This window comes from Melospiza melodia, chromosome 1, assembly GCF_035770615.1.
Source record: "Melospiza melodia melodia isolate bMelMel2 chromosome 1, bMelMel2.pri, whole genome shotgun sequence".
In the NCBI taxonomy this organism is placed as follows: domain Eukaryota; kingdom Metazoa; phylum Chordata; class Aves; order Passeriformes; family Passerellidae; genus Melospiza; species Melospiza melodia.
The window spans coordinates 165435144-165454347 of NC_086194.1; the positions used below are offsets into that span (position 1 = coordinate 165435144).

At 40.4% G+C, this 19204-nt stretch overlaps 2 protein-coding genes across 7 annotated transcripts in view; both read left to right on the forward strand.

Moving 5' to 3' along the window:
* PHF20L1 (PHD finger protein 20 like 1) overlaps positions 1–6882 on the forward strand; it is a 57142-nt gene extending 50260 nt beyond the window's left edge. For all 6 annotated transcript variants that reach the window (XM_063174361.1, XM_063174382.1, XM_063174392.1 and 3 more), the window contains 2 exons: positions 201–363; positions 1460–6882. In XM_063174361.1, the coding sequence (XP_063030431.1) occupies positions 201–363; positions 1460–1602 (306 nt within the window). In that variant the 3' untranslated portion in view covers positions 1603–6882. The remainder of the gene's footprint in view (positions 1–200; positions 364–1459) is intronic.
* Positions 6883–11655: 4773 nt separating this feature from the next.
* The window catches only part of TG (thyroglobulin), a 148825-nt gene continuing 141276 nt past the window's right edge, over positions 11656–19204 (forward strand). The window contains exons 1-5 of the mRNA XM_063152571.1: positions 11656–11719; positions 13291–13399; positions 14289–14386; positions 14845–15048; positions 15271–15430. Of these exons, the coding sequence (XP_063008641.1) occupies positions 11656–11719; positions 13291–13399; positions 14289–14386; positions 14845–15048; positions 15271–15430 (635 nt within the window). The remainder of the gene's footprint in view (positions 11720–13290; positions 13400–14288; positions 14387–14844; positions 15049–15270; positions 15431–19204) is intronic.

Below are 19204 nucleotides of genomic sequence, written 5' to 3' on the forward strand. Positions count from 1 at the left end.
TGCATTTTGTTTAGTTTAGTCTATTGATATGTCATAGCATGTGTCTTTCTGAGTAAGCTTTTTGTTGTGTGTACAGAAGTACAATTCTACGCCAGCAGAGTTTATCATGTGACTCAAATGTTGAAATCAACACCAGAAATTAAAACAAAGAAAAAAAAATCTTAAATGGCAATTTTTTTCTTTCTGTTGCTCCTATGAAGAATTCTGCTGAAGGAAACACTGTGTTTGTTTGTAATGAAAGAAAAGGCTCAGAAGAGCAAGTGGACACCCATCTTCAATGGCAGCTAAATCTCCTCACCCATATAGAGAATGTACAGAATGAAGTCACCAGCAGAATGGACCTGATTGAAAAAGAAGTTGATGGTAACTGCATTGCCAGATTACTTGTTAATGTACCTGTTGTTAAGCATCTCTCTTAACTAATGTGTTCAAAGTGATCTGAGGCACTGAGGATGGATTTTTAAGTATTCTGTTCAAATTTGGGCCCCAGAATTATAAGCAGAGCTTGTACCCTTGATCTCCCCACTCCCTTTTTCAAGTTTCCAATGCCAGTAAAGTACATTAAGCACTCAGGCTCACACTTCAGAAAGCTTAGATAACTTGTCTAGTCTTTGTCCAGATATGAATCCTAAAGTTGATGGCCTTTTCTACACCTGGAGTGGTTTTTGCCTGATTGTTCTAGTAAATGACAATATGTAGGGGAAAAAGAAGGTGTTTATTTTGCCTTCAACTTTGGTTTTTTTTTTATTAGTAAGCAAGTGGTTTCATGAAGACAATTCAGTCTTCATGGGAGAACTTGAATGAAATTATATTGTATGAGAATATTGTAGTACATAAGTGTCTGTGACTTGCCAGTCATAGAAACTAATAATAAAGGGAGCTTGTAGTCTAATCCTAGGACTCCTTAGTTAATATTTAAACAAATAAAGTTGTCTTATTTCTATTTGCAGTTTTACTTCCAGTATCCCTGTTTTTGCTAGATACAGTGTTTCTAAACTAATAGGGTTACCTTTTCTCTGTTTCTACAAGCAGAGAAATTCCTTGAAAACGTTTGTTGAGAATTGGAAAACCATTCTGTAATCTGGACCTTGTCCACTGGAGACTGTTAAAGTGGCAGAAGCCAACCTTGTGTTTAAGGGTTGCATTTTCTGTTTCAAAACTGTCAGAGTAGAACATGAACTGAAGTTGCCTTTATGTGTGGAGAGGGTAAATTGTGAACCAAGGGTAAAATTTACTCCCAGATACCTTTTTACAGCAACAATCAAATCAGGAGTTTGGATTGCTCAAGAGAAATGTGGGATTGGTGTTTCCCTAATAAAATTTCATCTGTTAAATAAAATTCACAGCCTCAGTGTATTTTCCCTTTTTTTGAAAGACAAAGTAAGAAAGAAAAGTTTGATTTTTATGGAAACTTTCTCAAAGAGTTACTCTAATCAACTTCTTCCTTTCCCTTCTGTAGTTTTAGAAAGCTGGCTTGATTTCACTGGAGAACTGGAACCACCAGATCCTCTGGCCAGATTGCCTCAGCTCAAGCGACGCATCAAACAGCTCTTAATCGACATGGGAAAAGTACAGCAAATAGCAACACTTTGCTCTGTATGACAAAAGGAAGAATATAGAAGTAAAAATAGGTTCTTTACAATGAATTTTATTAGCCACAAGACTGACAGGAAGACAGCAAAAAGCTGAGCATTTATCTGGTTCTTTGCTGATTACATTAATAGGCTGAAGCTTTAGAAAGAAGAGAGGAAGTTTAGAGTCAGGAATCTGTTTTATTGAAAATATGAATATTCAATGTCTGGGCTTCAAAATTATATATAATATACTTAGAAATGTCAATTTCTGAGGATTTTAACATGTTGAACAATAAATCCCCATATACAAGAAAATTCAACAAACAGAAACTCTTCGAAGAGCAGTGCTGCTATTTTGAAACCCTTGGCAAGCATTTCTAAATTAGCAGAATTCAGCTGACTAAAAATGCAATCCTCTTATCTTGCTAGTGAAAGATAGATACAGAGAGAGCTGTATCTTCTCTACAAGGAAGGTTTTTAGATTATTTCTTTCTCTTACGAGTGTTCAGGAAAACAAACCTATTAGCTTTGATTTTTGAAAAAAATTACTTGTCATGGTCTCCCTTTTAAAGTATTTTTTTAAATAGAAATCCCTAGAACAGCACCCCTAGGCTCCTTTAAAGCAGAAGTGGGAAATAGTGGTCAGATGTGCCAAATAATATTAAAATCACTGGGATGAGAGTTTAATTATGACTTAGGCGAAGGTTTTTTCCAAAGTCCGACTCAGTGCCAGCAGTCCATCCAAAATTGTATCTACTTTATATTTTTTTTTATGTTCTGTAGCAGTGTTCAGGAATCAAGGTACAATTTTTGTCCTGGGTAGCTCTGTTCTGATGTTGGCCCTGTGAAAACTTCACCATCCTCAGTGGGGATGAGGAATGACAAGAGCAGCAAAACTGTCTGCGGCTGTGGAAATTCTGAACCATTAGAGGCAAAAATCACAAGATACCTTATCCAAGCTGTTTTTACAAAATTTTTCAGCTTCAGTGAATGAAATGTCATGAAACCAAAGGCAACCTCCTTGCTCTGTTAGCTCTTGCTGTATTTTGAGCCCAGGACTTTTCCTGTGCTGATAAGTTGCCGCTGTACCCAGTGCTACATCTGTGTCTGTGTGTGTATGTATATGTGCATAGCTATGTGTACATATATACATGCCATGCACATTTCTACCTACACATGTCTGGTTTTATTACCATAAACTACAAGAACTGGTGGTTCATATTACCTTTTAACAAGCAGTTTCTAAAATTGAAAATAATGTATGTACAGGTTTTAAAATTTGTAAAATATGACTGTTAAAAGGAGGCTATTTAACTGAGGACATTAAGATACTTGAACATTTTATGCCTCATGTCTGTTTATCAGTTCTAGTTATCTGTATAAATGCATTTTAGAACTGATAGACAGTAAACTTGAATTTACCTTTTGATAAGAGTACAAGCCACTGTACATTCAAAAATTATTTAAATTTGCAAACACACTGTTCTATATGTAAGGTACTGTATGTAAAACTGTTTATTAAAACTATTCTGCATACTCTACATTTTCCACTTTTCTTCCTGATCTACATACAAATGTAAAAAAGAAGTGATTGTTACTATGTACAGACCATCAAAAATCTTGGAATGCCTTTTAAGGATGCATACAACTGAAAAATGTGCCAAAGATGGATTATCTGGGAAAGACTTTGCAACCAGTGCATTGAACTTTCATGATAAAACCATTATTGAGAAAGAGAGCAGCGTGGCTGGTTCATTGCTAAAGTAAACCTACCCTGACCTTTCCTCTCTGTCATACCTGAAGTGAGTTATCACTCCTGATAGCCAAAGCAAAATGTAAACCCCTGTTACAGAGTGGTTGCTACTTAAAAAGTCTTCCCACATCAAGCTTGTAGGAGACATCACAGAGATGCATGAAAACATGGAATTATGGAATGGTTGGCAACTCCATTATGCAGAAAGAACATTAGAGCTGTGGAGTTGTTGATGTTTTATAGCAACTGTTTATAAATACTCTGTGTTACATAGATGATGCTTAAATAACTGCTTCAAACATGAATAGTTGAGTGACCTACTTGCTTTTGGATATGTGAGACATTTTTATAGACTATTCACTTGCTGCATATCCTTGAATGTGGTACTGTGTGTACTGTATAAGAGAAGTGTAAATCCAGATGAATTACTTTGAAACAAAGTGGAGTGTATTTACAGAATTTATACAGCATACACTGTAGCAATATTATGCAATGTGTGTGCATATGTGTGATGTAATATAATTGTAAATGTTTCTGAAGGTGGAGGTGGACTTGGAAAGTTCAGGGGGGAGGACAGAGGTTTTATTCTTACTACAGAGATGGAGGAATGGTATCCTGAAAAGGAAATCCTAAGGTCAAAGTTGAAGTTGCCCTTGCAGCTTTAATGTGTCTTCTGTTTGTATGTGTAACGGCCTCTTAATTTACACAAATATGTAATTTTGCCCCTTAAGATCCTGCCTTGTTCAGGATGGACTGTGCTTACAAAAACAATCTGTTCAGTATTTTTTTATGTTCATTGTGTAGTCATGTATTATAAAAACTCTCCTGCAATCATTCATATCTTCTAAGAAATACAATCTCAGTGTCCATACGGACCGTGCTATGTATGATACATCGTGTCCTGCTCCAATGTTTCACAAACCTGTCTCAGTTTGCTTTCTCAAGTTGTGGTGCTGGTCTGTATGTAACATGTGGACATTAGTTTCTGACCCCAGTTTCTCAAGTATTCAAAGGTTTGGGATGCTTTTGAGGTTTTTCTTTTAAACACAAGTCAAGTGCCATAAAAATGCTGTGTTTTGCACAGAATGTAGCCTACAGTTGATTGCTTTGCTCATGTACCAGTCAACCCCAGTGTGATCTGGCTCTTACCAGTATTTCTTCCTAGTTGGCCTTATCAAGAGAATCTTATTCCTGTAGGCATATTTTTCTATCTGTCTTCCTGCTTCCTCTCTAAATAAGCCAGGGATGTACACTCAGTCTATTTGCAACATCATTTATTGAGGTGTGAATTGTGACTGCATTGTTTTGATGAAGGGGACAGACCCTCTCTGAGGAAAAAGATGGCAATGTAAGGACTGCTTGATACTTGTGCTCAGGAAGGCAAAATGTTTAAATTTGAAGCCTTCTGTAACTGAATAGGAGTTTTAAATATTAGTAGACAAAAGGGAAATGCCATTTTACAGAAGCCTCTTGTGATTTTAAGAGCTAAATGGCAAACTTGTGAAGCCTTTGAATGCCCAGCTCTTTGTCTGAGGTTTAGTTAGGGGTTTGCCTGTTTGTTTTTTTAATGGAGGTATCAGGGTGATTTCATTTCAAAGCCTGCTCCTACCTGTGACCATACCAGAGGCATCTACATCAGGAATTGTGTTTCAGTTGCAGTGATGGCAGGAGAGCAGTTCTGCAGTCATAAATGAGATGTGGTGTGGGTGCTGTGATCTGGTATGACATGATGGGGCTGCCATTGGTTACAAAATGGATCTACTTCAGGTCATATTGCAGGGAATAGGTTGGAAGATGCTTCCTGTTAACCCTTTTCCTGGGTAGCTGTAGGTTGCATAGTGCCCATGTTTTGGATATTCTGGCCTTAGATGCATAGATCTTTGTTCAACTGTGGTGTGGTTTACAGTGGTAGAAGCCTGTCATTTTCTCTCAAATAGACAAAAAAGATGGGTTGCAATTTTCTGATAGATTTCCTGTATTTGCTGGGTGGCAAAGAATTGAAGCTGTTCTTCCATGGGTGCAGTAATCTTGTATGGCTGACAGCCACCTGTCTCTCTTAATTTTATCTCTGAGCTTCTACATGTGCTCATCTATTCATTCTGCAGCTTGCATCTTTTTGTCCTTTCATTCTTCAGCTTTCTGCACTCTGGCTTCTGAGGTGCCTGGAGGATGTCACTCCTTTGTTTGGCCAGTTCTTCCTGGCTGCTGTGGGAAGCAGTCATGGGGAAAGGCTTCTTTGGCTCTTCTGTCCACAGCCTCCAGAGCATCCTGGGACTTGTGTACAGTTGGGGTGTGTGCACCATAATCAAAACCTCCAGGTGTTTTTGATGCCTTTCTTAAGTAAGCCTCTTCTGTCTTGTGCAATTGGTGACCTTCCTCTACTCCCATCTGGCTTCTAACTTAACTAGACTTGAATTAATATTACAGCAAAACCCCTCTGGCACTGCTGGGCTCCAGCACTCCTTACCAAACCGAGGGTTGGGATGCAAAGGAGTCATTCAAACATTACAGTAAAATTATAAAAGTATTTGATGTTGTAAACCACACTATTTTTCCTGTGTATTTAAAGGGAAACTGTAACCATTTTTCTTCACTGGAACTCTAAAGGCACAAAACAGATCCTGAACTGAACTGGAGCTTGGTGTAAAAATCAGCAAGTGGAGGATGGGCAGGACTCTGCCAAAAGAGCAGTCAGGCTGTCCCAGCTGCCTTTGTCCTGTTAGTAGCTCTGAGGAGGTGCTGGTGTGTAAAGGGGGTGTGTGCAATGATGCCATTCATTTGCAAGCAGGATTGTTTAGAACACTGGAACTATAGGTTTTTGCTCTACTGCTTAAAATTGTTTCAGTATATGCACCTTAATTTTGGAGTGCTTATTAAAGTCAGAGGCTGAATCACTTTTGAAATACCCATTGCTATTCTCACATTTTATTAGCTCACAATTTTTTTCTCTTGTACTGATTGCATATGGCTTTAGGTGAGGATTTTGCAGAGGCTGTTTGAAATGCTTCAGTAATGGTTTCTGTTATACTTTGTTATGTCCTGGGCACTGGGTGTGGGGGTCTGTCTTTAGCAATAAATTTTATACACTATGTGTATATCTGTTTGTATATGGAAAACAAATACAGAGCATGTAACGATGGTGAAAATACACTGCACCGAGTGCAGACTGTGCATTTGGCAGCCATTCTGCACCAGCCTGAACAACCCAAATGAAAAATTGGAGACCACATGGAGAAAATGAACTAGCATGAAAAATCATTCAGGACAAAAGTTCCCTTCCCTTACTCTGTGGGTGGGATAACTAAAGCTGGTTCAATTGCTGTTTGCTTCAAACAGCTGTCTTCCTTTCCTGAAAACTGGCCAGGCCTCCTGTGTTCAGCTGTAGCCATGTGCATCAGTGTATTGTCACTAAAGACTCTGAGAGAGGCAGCACTGCACTATGATTAAATCTTCTGTGAGAGAAGCAAAATACTTCCTTCTGTGATTTGTTTTTTATAATAGCAATAATGTTGACTGCATTCTAATACTCACAATAAAGGTCTGTTGAGATTGTTACATGCCTGGGCTCCCTTTCCATGGACTTCTCTTCTGGTGAGCTGGTGATTGTTTGCATATGTTTTAAAGCATTAGGGAACCTTCAGTTGCATGTTTAGCCTGTGGTCCTTAGGTTATATGTAGCCATTGATACTCACCTTTCTACATTGCAAGGCTTGAGGGAATCTTCAGTTGTATTTTAGCCTGTAGGCAAATGATACAATCAGTAAATTAATCACAGTACTGAATTACTTAATGCATATGGCAAAGTAATTAGAAGATATTTCTGTTCTTGGACTCTTTTGATATTTTAACAATTTCAGGGGCTGAGTTTTGCAATGCACTTTATTCTTTACAGTCAATGTCTTTCAACAATGTATTCACAGTGATGGCATCTCTTCTTGTGGGCAGACACGTGCCTTTGTACAATATCTTTACAAAGGAACTTTAATTTGCTTCTGGTAATTTATTTTAATATCATCCACAAGTTGTTCAAGACATTACTGTGGTAGAAAACAAATGAGCCAACAATGCTGAGCAAGTTCTTCTCTTAGACATCCTGTGGACAAGGGCACATAGGATAAGCAGCAGGTGAATTAAATTGGGCAGAATCTCAGTAAGTTACTGACATAGAAAAAAAATTTTCATTCACAGAAAAAGCAGATATGATAATAAATCATGAACTTAAAAATTTTAATTCTGAAACATTTTAATCATTGTTGAAGGGACAGTCTGAAAGCAGGCTCTCAAACAAGATACAAGACCAGATTCAGGCTTGGAGCAACATACAGAAACACTTTTTTGAATTAGCAGACTTTCTGAGGAAGTTTTCGAGTCAGACCAAACATCTGGCCAGCCCAGAGTCTTGTCTGCAGTAGAAAGAGGATATCAGATCTGTACAAACATAACATGGAATATCTGTGCAAATTGCCTTTTTCCTGAATATGTCTTTCACTTCTGGCAAACAGGGTTCCTTTACCAAAATTAATTTTTTAGTCCATTAGTTTTATCAGTCACTTGACAGAGATGAGTTCCTCAAGTTTAATCCATCTTTTTCATTGGTGGCTTGTGGAATTCACAGCTTTGTTGTGTGGCAGGAGCTGTGTTTGTCTTTGAACTCCTTTCTGACTCTACTGGCTGTGCACCATTGCCTTTAGTTCAGAGAAGGTTAGATATTGCATTATTGAAAAGACCCAAAGCCGTTCTGTCCCTCCAATACCAATAGTTTGGCACCCTGTCGCTGTCCTTCTGTGACTGCTGGGGACTTTTCTCACTGCCTCAGCTTTTTTTTTTTTGTCAAATACTGAATTGATTCAAGTTGCAAATCCTGTGTGTCACTGTGGTTGCAGACCTGGCTCCTACTTGGGGTTTCAAACCAATCTGCATCCCTGGTGTTGTGAGAATAAAATACCTATTTTTCTACCTGGAATCACTGTGGTATTATTGGATAGAGGAAAACTGTTATTTTCATTAAATAAGTAAGGAAAAAAAGGCCTTTTATTTGTCCTAGAAATGGTCAATTCCTGTAGGGACAAATGCAAATTCAAATATTCTTACATGGGCTTTTTTAGGTTCTGTCACCAAAGGCAATTGTCCAAATGGTAAGTTATAATTTAAGATTTGACAAGTCCTGTGCCCACTTTTCTGATCTAGCCAAGTTTAGCATGGGAATGACTTCCCATGAAACTTCCCTATTGTTCTTTAAATTTGAAGAATATATCACATATAAAGTGAATACCCTGAAAAGTGCATTACCTGGGGCTGTCATCTTTAGTCTTTTAATTTTGCATCACATGAGGTCTTAATCAATGATGATACCGATGAGTGCTTCACAAGGTCTTGGAAAGAAATGTGCTCTTTAGTTCTCTATCTAAGTGTAACAAATGGTGTTAACCTTTTTTAATGTAGCTTTCTTAAAATGTGTGAGATGATTGTCCAACATTGGTGCTTTATTTAACACAGATGAAAAAATTATTCTTGGAAATTATTGAATTGGTTGATATAAGCATAATTTCACAATGTTTTCTTAACTCTTTTGCTTTCAATTTGCTGCCTCCTTTGGGAAGCTCCTTCTGGTTCTTTTTTTTAAACTAAGGTTGACTTTTCAGGCTCAAATTTGATTGGGGTAAGAGTAACTTTTCTGTGAGTACAGATGTCTGTGTATTCATATACATGAATCTTTTATCCCTGGGCCTTTCAATATGTGAAATTGCAGTTGCACAAACTGTCTCTTCTGCTAAGAAAGTGTATGCAAAACTGGAACAACGAATAAATGTCTTCTTCTTCTTTGAGGTTTGTGATTTCAGTGTCTCATCCCACTGACCTTTATCTTTGCCCCAGCAGTTTAGTTTGTAGTATAGATTGAGTAGCTTTTGCCAGTAGGTTCAACAAAACAAACCCCTCATTTCCAGCACTAGAGCAATGATTTTGAAGACATGATAGTTGAAGGCCATATTGGCCACAGGGACCTTTTCCACTTCTTTTCTGCTCTTCATTGGTGAGCTAATTTAAGATGTTACTCCATCTTTTCTCAGGTGCTAAAAATAGAGGTCAATACCATTGTCCTTTCACTGAAGGTTATGCAAGGCTTTTCTTGCTTTGTATTTGATCAGCCACAGATAGACAAGGGCCTCTTTTTTTCTCTGATGAATGTGAATTCCACACATTGCTTTGTAAACAACTTTTTTGTCCTTTTTAATCCATGGGCTCTTGTATCCCCTTGAAGGTTCATGTACCAAGATGCCCACCTTGGTTTGACGCACATCTAGAAGTGGTTTGAGTGATGCCAATTGCCAAAATTCCTTTTCTCATTTAGTTTTTTAAGAGACTTTTAAGACTTGGCTGTTCTTCCCAGCTTGAGTAGTTCATAGGTTGTTTTTTGAGTGTTTCTAAAGGAAATAAACATCATCTTAGGAATCAGCAATGCATAGATATTGTGAGTTTTTGCTTCTTTTTGATAATAATAGTCCTTTGGTACTTGGTGCTTTCCTGTCTGCCCTCCACCATTATCAGTCTTTTATAGCAAAGAATAAAGAAGGAAAGTGAGTGGTGACCTTAATAAGTTCCTTTCCCCATTTTCTGTGCAAGGAACCTGAGTAACACTTTTCTAACAGCTTTAGAAAACTGGGCTAAATCAGTATCACACACAGACCCTAACACACTCTGGAGATGTGTCAGTGGCTTGGACACATCGCAGGAGTGCCAGCATAGAGCTGCTGCCCCTGCAGAGCCTGACTGTGGCACTGGGCTGGGCTCTCTCTTGCTGCTCTCCTGTGTCTGCCCCACTCTGTGGGGCTCAGACACAAACCTGAGGCTCTTGAAGCTCCCTTGGGTCAGAAATATATGTTGTGGTCAAACTTTTTTCCTTTCCTGATTTAGCCATGCTGGTGTTAATAGTGGTTATTTAGTCTGATTCTTTCACTCTTCATGGATGTTTCCCTACAAATGCAGTGCTAATCTAGAAATTCAGTTTCTTTCTGTGCCTATTTATCAGGGCTCTTACAGAATTTGTCATCTTTATGCCTCTAAGTGTTGCCTTTTTTTAGTCTGTCATCTATGCTGGACATGTTCATCATTTTTTCCCTTGATCTTTCTGTAGACTGTTGACTTTGGAATTTATGTTCAAGCTACCTATTCCAGACTTAATACAGTCCCACTTATTTTTAAAAGCCTAGTCATGCTAAAGCAAGCTTGTGCTGCTCTTGGAGATCATATTTACCATATCCATCAGACACTGTGGCATGGCAGTGGTCTACAGCCAGCACAGAAGATGCTTGGATCACTGCTGTCGTGATCTGTGTCTGTGGGAGAGTATCAGATGAGTTGTTTCTAGGCTGTCTAGTACCCATGAATCACAAACAGGAGTGCTGCTGTCACTTTTTCTTGAAATCAAGTTAAATCCAGCTTCAAATATGTGCTGTTATTATTTTAGTAATGTTTTGGGGCTTATTTCTCCAACCACATTTGTTACAAGTGAGGGTGAGTTCTCATAATTCCTGGTGCAAGTAAATGCTGACTCACAGTTACAAGAGGTGGCCAATTAACAAATGAAATTCTGGAACCAAGGAAATATTTCTCATATGTTTTATGTTGAGGATCTTGCATGTAATTAGTACCAAAAAGCTTAACTTAAGAAGCTTCATGGTCATACTGATCTTACAGCTGGAGGATGAAGCCCAAGAAGTGAAGCTGTGCCTGTCAGGCTGTGTTAAAGTGCATGGTGCAAGTGGGAGTGACAACAAAAGATAGAATGTGATTGACTCTGATCCTTAATTCACTTTAGCCAGTGAGTGCATCCATCCTGTTTTTAAAAAACCCCATTATGAGTTATATTCACTCCTAATGTGCAGCACCCAGAGATCTCACTCTGGTATGTCCCTCAGCAGGCTCAGCTCTCTGGGAATACAAAAATGTGCAATTCCCTAGGGAGCACAGAGCCTGGCTGCACCCTGGGGCAGGTGAGGGCCGGGACTGTGCCCAGGGTCACTCCAATATCCCCAATTTACTTGTTGGAATGACTGAGCCCCTGCCACCCGCTGTGCCTGCAGCCCCTTGTCTCAGCTGTGCTCCCTGGAGCGGGGATGAGAGGGGCCTGAGGGAGGGCAGCTCCAGCTCAAGGGGCCTCTTGGGTTTGCTCAGAAGCCTCGTGTGCGTCACTCACCCAATTCTGTGCCCAGCCAGCAGCACTGAAGTGAGCCCGTCCCCATGATGGGCGCTATAAAAGGGCAGCAAAGGCTCTGTGGGGTGCACAGAGCTGCCTCAGGACACAAGGGGATGGGGCTCCCCCATTGCAAGATGGGCTCCATCCCATTTTGCACCCTCTTCTGTTTTATTAGCATAGCAACAGCCAATATATTTGGTAAGTACGCTTGTCCTTTGCCTGTGTCCAAGGGTGACTGATCTTTGTGCTGCTCTGCGTGTTTTCCTGATGAAATATATAATGGTCTTGAATCTTGCACTCTGAAAATTTAGCAGGTTATTGTGTGCTGTGCAAACTAAGGCTGGGCTCCTGGTTGAATACTAAACTATCAGGATCTTTAGGTGTTTAGGCTTACCTGAATTTGCACACCTGAATTTTAGGTGGGAAAAAAATGTTTTCTCAAGGGCTAGAGAATGAACAGGGTAAGAAAAGGTGCTGCTGCAGGGTTGTGAAGTTCCTCAATCATATCAACTTGTAGGTGCTATAATCTAATTTAGGCTTGAACCTAAAGATACTGGATAGTCTGAGTTCTGCCCCCAGTTCTTTGGCCTGAGTTTGATAGCCCTGAACAACCAGTGATTTGAATCACTGAATTAATTAATCATTTAACTCAGATGTCTTGGTAGACCCTCTCTAGCACTGTACACAGGGAGCTCCACACATCCCAGAGCAGCTGATGTTTGAGGTGAAAAGGGGGAGCTTTGCCTATGTGACATTGTCTATAGATGAGATCACCTGAAATTTTGCAATCTCATGAAAATTTTCACGTGGTTTTGAGGGGACACTGTAAAAACTCAAGAAACAGATGTGACTGAGAAGCATTAGAAGCACAGGAGCAGTCTGCAGCTGCAGAAGTTCCGTGAGTTGCAAATTATTTCAGGCTGAAAAGCATTCAGGATACTTGTGATGTATTTGCACTACAGTGTATGATCATGCTCAGACCAAATACTGGCTTAAGCAAATATTTGGACTAAATTGCTGTGGGTTTGTTTGCTGTATTTTTATAAACTAATCCGTGGTATTAAGAGCATGACATTGATCAGTTTTTAAAGGGTGAGGAAAGTGTCAGATCAACTAATCTGCTCTGTTAAAAAGAACTTATTGAATTTCATCATTCTACATTCTGCATCTAAAACAGCAGCTAGTGCAGCTTTGAATGCATTAAAAATTTGCTAGGTGGATTCAGTAGTTGATCATTTGTCCCATTGAAAACTGAGAATGCTCCTAGTATGAATTAGTCTGATGCTATTGCTAAAAATTGATTTTTTAAAAATATTTTATGAGATTAAGAAGAAATACCTCTCCTTTTTGTGAAATAGTGAGTAACTTAGCTCCAGTAAAGGATAATTACTCAGAAAATTTAATAATGGTGTGTGTGGTTATGCAAAGGGCTCTTTTGTGGTCATAGACACAAATAAGTTAAGAACCCCAAGTACCAGAAAATTATAGCCAGGCCAGTGCAGAACAGAGCTGAGACTAACTAAACACAGGCCTGGCAAAGGGTTTCATGGTCAGCTCCACCATGTGCTCATCCTGCAGCTGGCAGAGCAGTGGTTTGTTCAGTACCTCCCTGTGCTGTCCCACATGGAAATGCACATGGGGAGCAATGGGAAAACAGCCAGGGAGGAGCCCTGAACCTGTTCCCTGCAGCATTGGCACTATCAGGGGTTTGGTAAGAGTGGGTTTGTGGTGAGACCACCCTTAGGTGTTTACCTCCTTGCTGTTTTCAGAGTACCAGACCGACTCCCAGCCCTTGCGTCCGTGTGAGCTTCAGAGGGAAGAGGCTTTTTCAGCAGGAGAAGCCTACGTTCCTCAGTGCTCAGAGGATGGCCAGTTCAGGTAATTCATCCCTGCTATTAATGTGCTGCCATATGAGGTGACCTTTCATTGCTAACGAGAGTTTTAGCCTGTCTGGAAGAGCCACTGCAACAGTGGACTGGAGGATGAGTGGTGCAGGAGACTTGAAGGGACTTCACTGAGCCATTTTGCAGATCCAACCTCTCCCAAATGAATTCCTTGTTATGGGAAATAATCTCTGAGTAAAGATGTCTATCTAATAATAAAAGGCTAATTTTGGCAGCATTGTTTGCAAATACTTTTGTGGTCAGTTTGCAATGTGATGCAGTTTGCTGTCTTCCTACACATGCTCATGGGTGAATGTGTGCACCAGCTGGCACAGCTCAGCCAAGTGACTGAGAACTTATCCACCCTGCTCAGTGGCACAGTCAGGTTTCCTTCTAAAGGCAGTGAAGGGGCGAAAAACCACACAGAGAACAGTGATTTAGAGAGCAGCATGTTGCTTGACAGTGCAAGAAGCTAAAAAGTTAAACCTGAGGCTGAGTACAGATTGTAATTTCTCTGCTATTATCTTTATTTTGCCACTGGTGGCAGCTGTGACCATTCTAGATTTGACTTTGAAACTGTCTCAGTGTTTGGTGAATCTCAGATAAGGAGAATTAAGATTCTGTCCAATGTGCTTGCTTCCTCAATGACTTCAATTCATGTATCTGCAATTCCTGAAGAGTCCAGAGAATTGCTGGAATTAAGAGTTCCCACTGATCAGAGTCACCAGAAATACAGCTCTTGCCAGTTCCATTATTTGTGGTTTTGAAGTATTTGATGTGGTTTACTTTGCTTTATGGTTTGTTTATTTATTTTTTTTTAATGTCTGGTACTGACTGAGGACTCTGCACACACAAAATAAAACATTACTTGTGATCTTCTTCAGGACAGTCCAGTGCACTAGGAATGGTCTTTCCTGTTGGTGTGTAGATGAGAACGGTGTTGAGGTTCCTGGCAGCAAACAGAATGGATATCCCATATCTTGTAAGTAAAAAGTTTCTGTCTTTGCTCAGATTGGGTAAAGAACCATTTAAATCTGCATTTGAATTGCTTAAATCAAGAAAAGGCTAGCCACAGACTTCAATGGACTCTAGTTTATGGTAATTTGCTAGGTCTTCTATTGGAAGTTCTGGAGTTTCTTCAAGGCTTGTCATGGAAATCTGATACACCTCAATGTCTGTATTTATGAAGGTCCCAGTAAGACAAATTGTGAATGAAAGACTGATTTAGTGTAATGGCTTTTGAGATGGAGAGGTTCAACCCCATCTGTGGTGGGCTTCTCTATACCCATTTTCATAACCTCAAGTCCATCAATGCCCTCATGCCACCTGGGTGGCAGACTTAGAACTTGTAATTCTGAGAAAACTCAAATGTTGCCTCAATAAAAGACTCAGTGCCCAACAAGAACCTTCCTCTAACAGTGCCCCTCTCTGGTACCACAGGCTTGTCCTTTTGCCAGCTGCAAAAGCAGAGGATCTTGGTGAGCCGATACATCAATGGCAGCAGCATCTCCTACATCCCCCAGTGCCTGGACTCAGGGGCTTTCGACCAGGTGCAGTGTGACACAGAGCTGGGGCAGTGCTGGTGTGTAGATCCAGAGGGAATGGAGATTTATGGCACCAGACAAAGAGGAAAGCCAGCACGGTGTAAGTGATATTCAACAAAATGATGGGGTTTGTGTGTTTGAAAGGCTTGGTGTGAATAGGGACCAGTAAGATTATTGAGTCCAACTCCCTGCTCTTCATAAAAACAAGATGATGCACCTCAGTGTCCCTGCTCAATGTAACCCCCTTTTAAACAACAGGGTGACCATTCAGCTGTTTGGGGGAAATTAATACACAAATAAACATTGCCTCTTTTCTCATTAGGTCCAGGGAACTGTGAGATCCGGGACCGTCGCATCCTGCACGGGTTTGGGGAGAAGAGCCCACCACAGTGCTCAGCAGATGGAGAGTTTCTGCCTGTCCAGTGCAAGTTTGTCAACACAACAGACATGAGTGTTTTTGATCTTGTTCATAGTTACAACAGGTAAGAGCTCAGGCTTCTGAATCAAGAATGTAATCCTGCAGATCCCTTCAAGGCACCATCTGACTGCTTTTTTGTGATTTTTGCTACATGGACCCCTTATTCTGTAGCTGCACATTATATTTTCTGTTAAAGAATGGACCAAGTGAGAAACCATTTTCTTCTGAATTAAATCTGCTGATTAAAAAAAAAAATATATATATATATATATTCCATCCATGCAGTCTAATTGGAGTGTCCTCACACAGCACTGGATACCACATTGTGATCTGTAGCTGGAAAAGTAGCCAGGGCTGCTTTTGAGACAGGCAGACAACAGCAAATGAGATAGATGCAGAAGGAGCAGAGGAATTTGGATGGATATATGAGGTAGAAAAGACAATTCCATATGGGAGATGAGAGCAGATGGACAAGTGATAACATGCAAAGATGAGGTTCCATCTGATGATGAGAACCTCTTACCTATCTAAATATTAGGCAGTGCCAGGGCTGCTCACATGGGTGAAACAGCAAGTGATGAAAATGATGAACAGCTGTGCTGGTGCACAGCTGGCTTCAGGTGCTTGCAGAGGGTTGGGGAACGCTTCTGATCAAATCCTTGTCTGTGGGAGTGAGAAGCTCCCTGTCCTGTGGAGGAGCTGGGAATTAACTGTGATGGAGACACAGGGATGGACAAGGGGAGCTGATGGGAGAGGAGTTTGTTCTGGTGCAATTGTTCAGACTCTCCAGAGAAACCTTTCAGTGTCTCGCCAAGTGCCACTGACCTGGCTCCTCAGTCAGCACCAGTTTCCCTGGTGGAGGGCAGAGCACTAAACATAACATCTCGTTGTGACTTGGCTCTGTAGCAGCAGAGGTGTTTTATTGTAAATGTCAGCTTTGCTGTGTGGAGGGGTTTCTTTGTTTAAAACTTAAGTCAAACTGAAAGACAGGTCTGAATGCACAGTGCAAATTTGTCAGAGCTTCAGGAGAGATTATTTTGGTGAGAGCAAAATAATCTGACTCTTTTGTTTGTTGGTGTTGAAATGCTAAAAAGCAACTACAGTGGAGAAATCAATGCTTTAAATTGACTTTTTTTTCCTCCCACTGGGAGATTTGCTTGCAAAGACCTGCAAGATTGGATTTATTTTCTGTCCATGTAATGTAATTAATCACAGCAGGATCATTTCAGTCCCAGCTGTCTACCTTCTAATTATGGCATTGGCTTAACCTATTGCCATCATATCTGGGTATTTCAGGTCATTAATATATTTATTTTCACACTACTCCTGCCTGAAATGTCATTATTCCTTCCCCAAACCAGGGCCAAATATGTAGTTGAAGGGATCAGTTCCACAGCAAAGGGCTGTAGCTGAACAGGGATTTTAACCCATATTTTATGTTTATATGGAACCAGTGGAGAAACCTTCTTTGGTTCCACAGACTGATTATTAAAATGTAGACATAGCATCCTACCTCTCTTTCCAAACAGTTTCCCTAGACATTCATAAATATTCCTGAATAAGCCAGTATGTTAAACCACCTCCCCCAAACAAACAAATGGGGAAAGTCAGAAGTTTAGAGCTAAGACTTTCCCAAACAGAAGACTTCCAAAAAGAAAGGTGAGCCCAAATTTCCTGCCTCACCTGGTGGGCTTGGCTCCTGTTACTTTTTCTGCATGGACTGGGTCCAGGTCCTGCCTGGATAGGCAGCCATATAGAACACCCTGTAGCAGATTGATGGGAATTATAAAAAAATCAAAAGTCAAGGAAGATTTTTATTTACTTTCTTGATATAATCAATAATGAGTTGTCTTTGCTGGAAGCCAAGAGCAGAGACTTAAATTTTGAAGGCTAACAACTTCACATTTATTTATTTCCCTGTATTTTTAAGTGTGAGCATTCTTGTTGAAAAATATAGAAACACTAGAAATTTATCCATAAGTTAAATGTAATCACAGTTGGTTTAGACTGGCTCTGAAATATGAGGAATTCTGTGTTAATGCTACTCATCTTGATGGTTGTGGTTAAAGAGTCTGAGAAAATAAAAAATGTGGTAAGAATTGGGTTTTCCACATAAGGTGAGAAAAATTTTGCCCTCTTGTTTGTGTGGGCCTAATTTATATCTGTTTGTAATTTATTGAGTTTTACTCTCAACTTGGAACAAAAATAACCAGAATGACAAGATGTGACTACACATCTGCCCCATATAAAGCAGTATGTGTGACTTTTAAATGTTGAAAATTAAAAATATCAGGATGCAAAGTTTTTTCGTTGAATCCTGTGTCACTCAGAGGTTGAAATGCTGAGCTGATGAGCTCCAAGGACATGAGCAGTACAGAAAATGAGTATATTTCTGACTGGGCAGTGGACAGTGCATGATAATCCAGGGCAGCTGAGAGGTGTTAAAACCCCAAGCTGTTTAGGCCTATGTTCATATTGAACACTATAGGTATATGCTATTTATATGTTTATACCTTAAATTGTATTGTTTTCATGCTGGCAGAAGTCCCTCTGTGCCCTGAAGTGTGACATTTTGATCTCTATCAGCATGCCAAGTGTCAGCAGGTTTTGAAAATCTAAAGTGGAGGGAGTCAGTGGACTTTTAATTTGTAGATGTGGGTGCCAGAGCAAAGCAGCCCTACAGAGGGATGTACAAATTCTGAGACAGGACAGGAGCACTGCTGGGACAACCCTGAGGTTACAGCCCCTTCCTCTGACAGAGCTGCTGCTGCTTTCTGCTTTCCCAAGGCTGTGCTTCGATGTCCTGTGGAAGCAGAAACATCTTCAGCTCTCCTGACAGGAGGTGGTGGAGCTCTCAGGAGGCCCCTCTCCTGTGAAGACAGGCTGAGGGAGTCCACCCTGGAGAAGGGAAGGCTCTCAAGGGACTTTACAGCACCTTCCAATATCTAAATGGGGTTACAAGAGAGGTGGAGAAGGACTTTTAACAAATGCAGTAGTATTAGAACAAAGGGGAGAGGCTTTGGGCTGAAAGAGGGTAGATTTAGATATGAGGAAGAAATTCTTTCCTGTGAGAGTGCTGAGGCCCTGGCAAAGGTTGCCTACAGAAAATGTGGATGCTCCATCCTTAGGAGTGCTGGAGGCCAAGGCTGGATGGGACCCCGAGCAGCTTGGTCTGGTGGAAGCAGCCTCTGCCCATGGCAGGGGGGTTGGAATTAGATAGTCTTCAAGGTTCCTTCCAACCCAGAATGTTCTATGATTCAGGCAAAGTCTTGGAGGTGGCAAAGACCCCTTGCTCTGCTCAGCTGAGCACCAGCTCTGAGCCAGACAAGCATTTCACTGCTGCTCTCGGGCTGCACATTCTGGAGCATTCCTGAGGCTGCTGGAGTGTGGCACTGAATCGAGCCTGGTCACAGTTTCACAGGGAGGCTGTGAATTGCTTTTCCCCAGTTAATCAGTGCTTAATCCACAAATATTCTTATTGCTGAGTGTCCATCTTGGTAAAAAACTAATTTGTGTAACTCTCTGGAGGTGGTGAGCAGAAAATCCCACTTCCTTTTGCTGGGTTTTTCCAAATAAGCCACATGCAGCTGGATCACCACACCTTTATAGTATTTCAGGGTAAAGGGATGTGTCCATAAAATTATATGATTGTTTTAGAACTTGGCACTTTGAAACTAGAACTTGAAACTTATCTTTTGCTTGGAGAAACCCTAGGATGTCTGTCAGTTAAGACCACCTTTATTATGGTTTTTACAACTTAGACCCTATTAAGTTTCTTTCTTATATAATTGCTTTGCTGGAATCTGGCTGTTGTCATTCCTAGAATATTACACTGGAA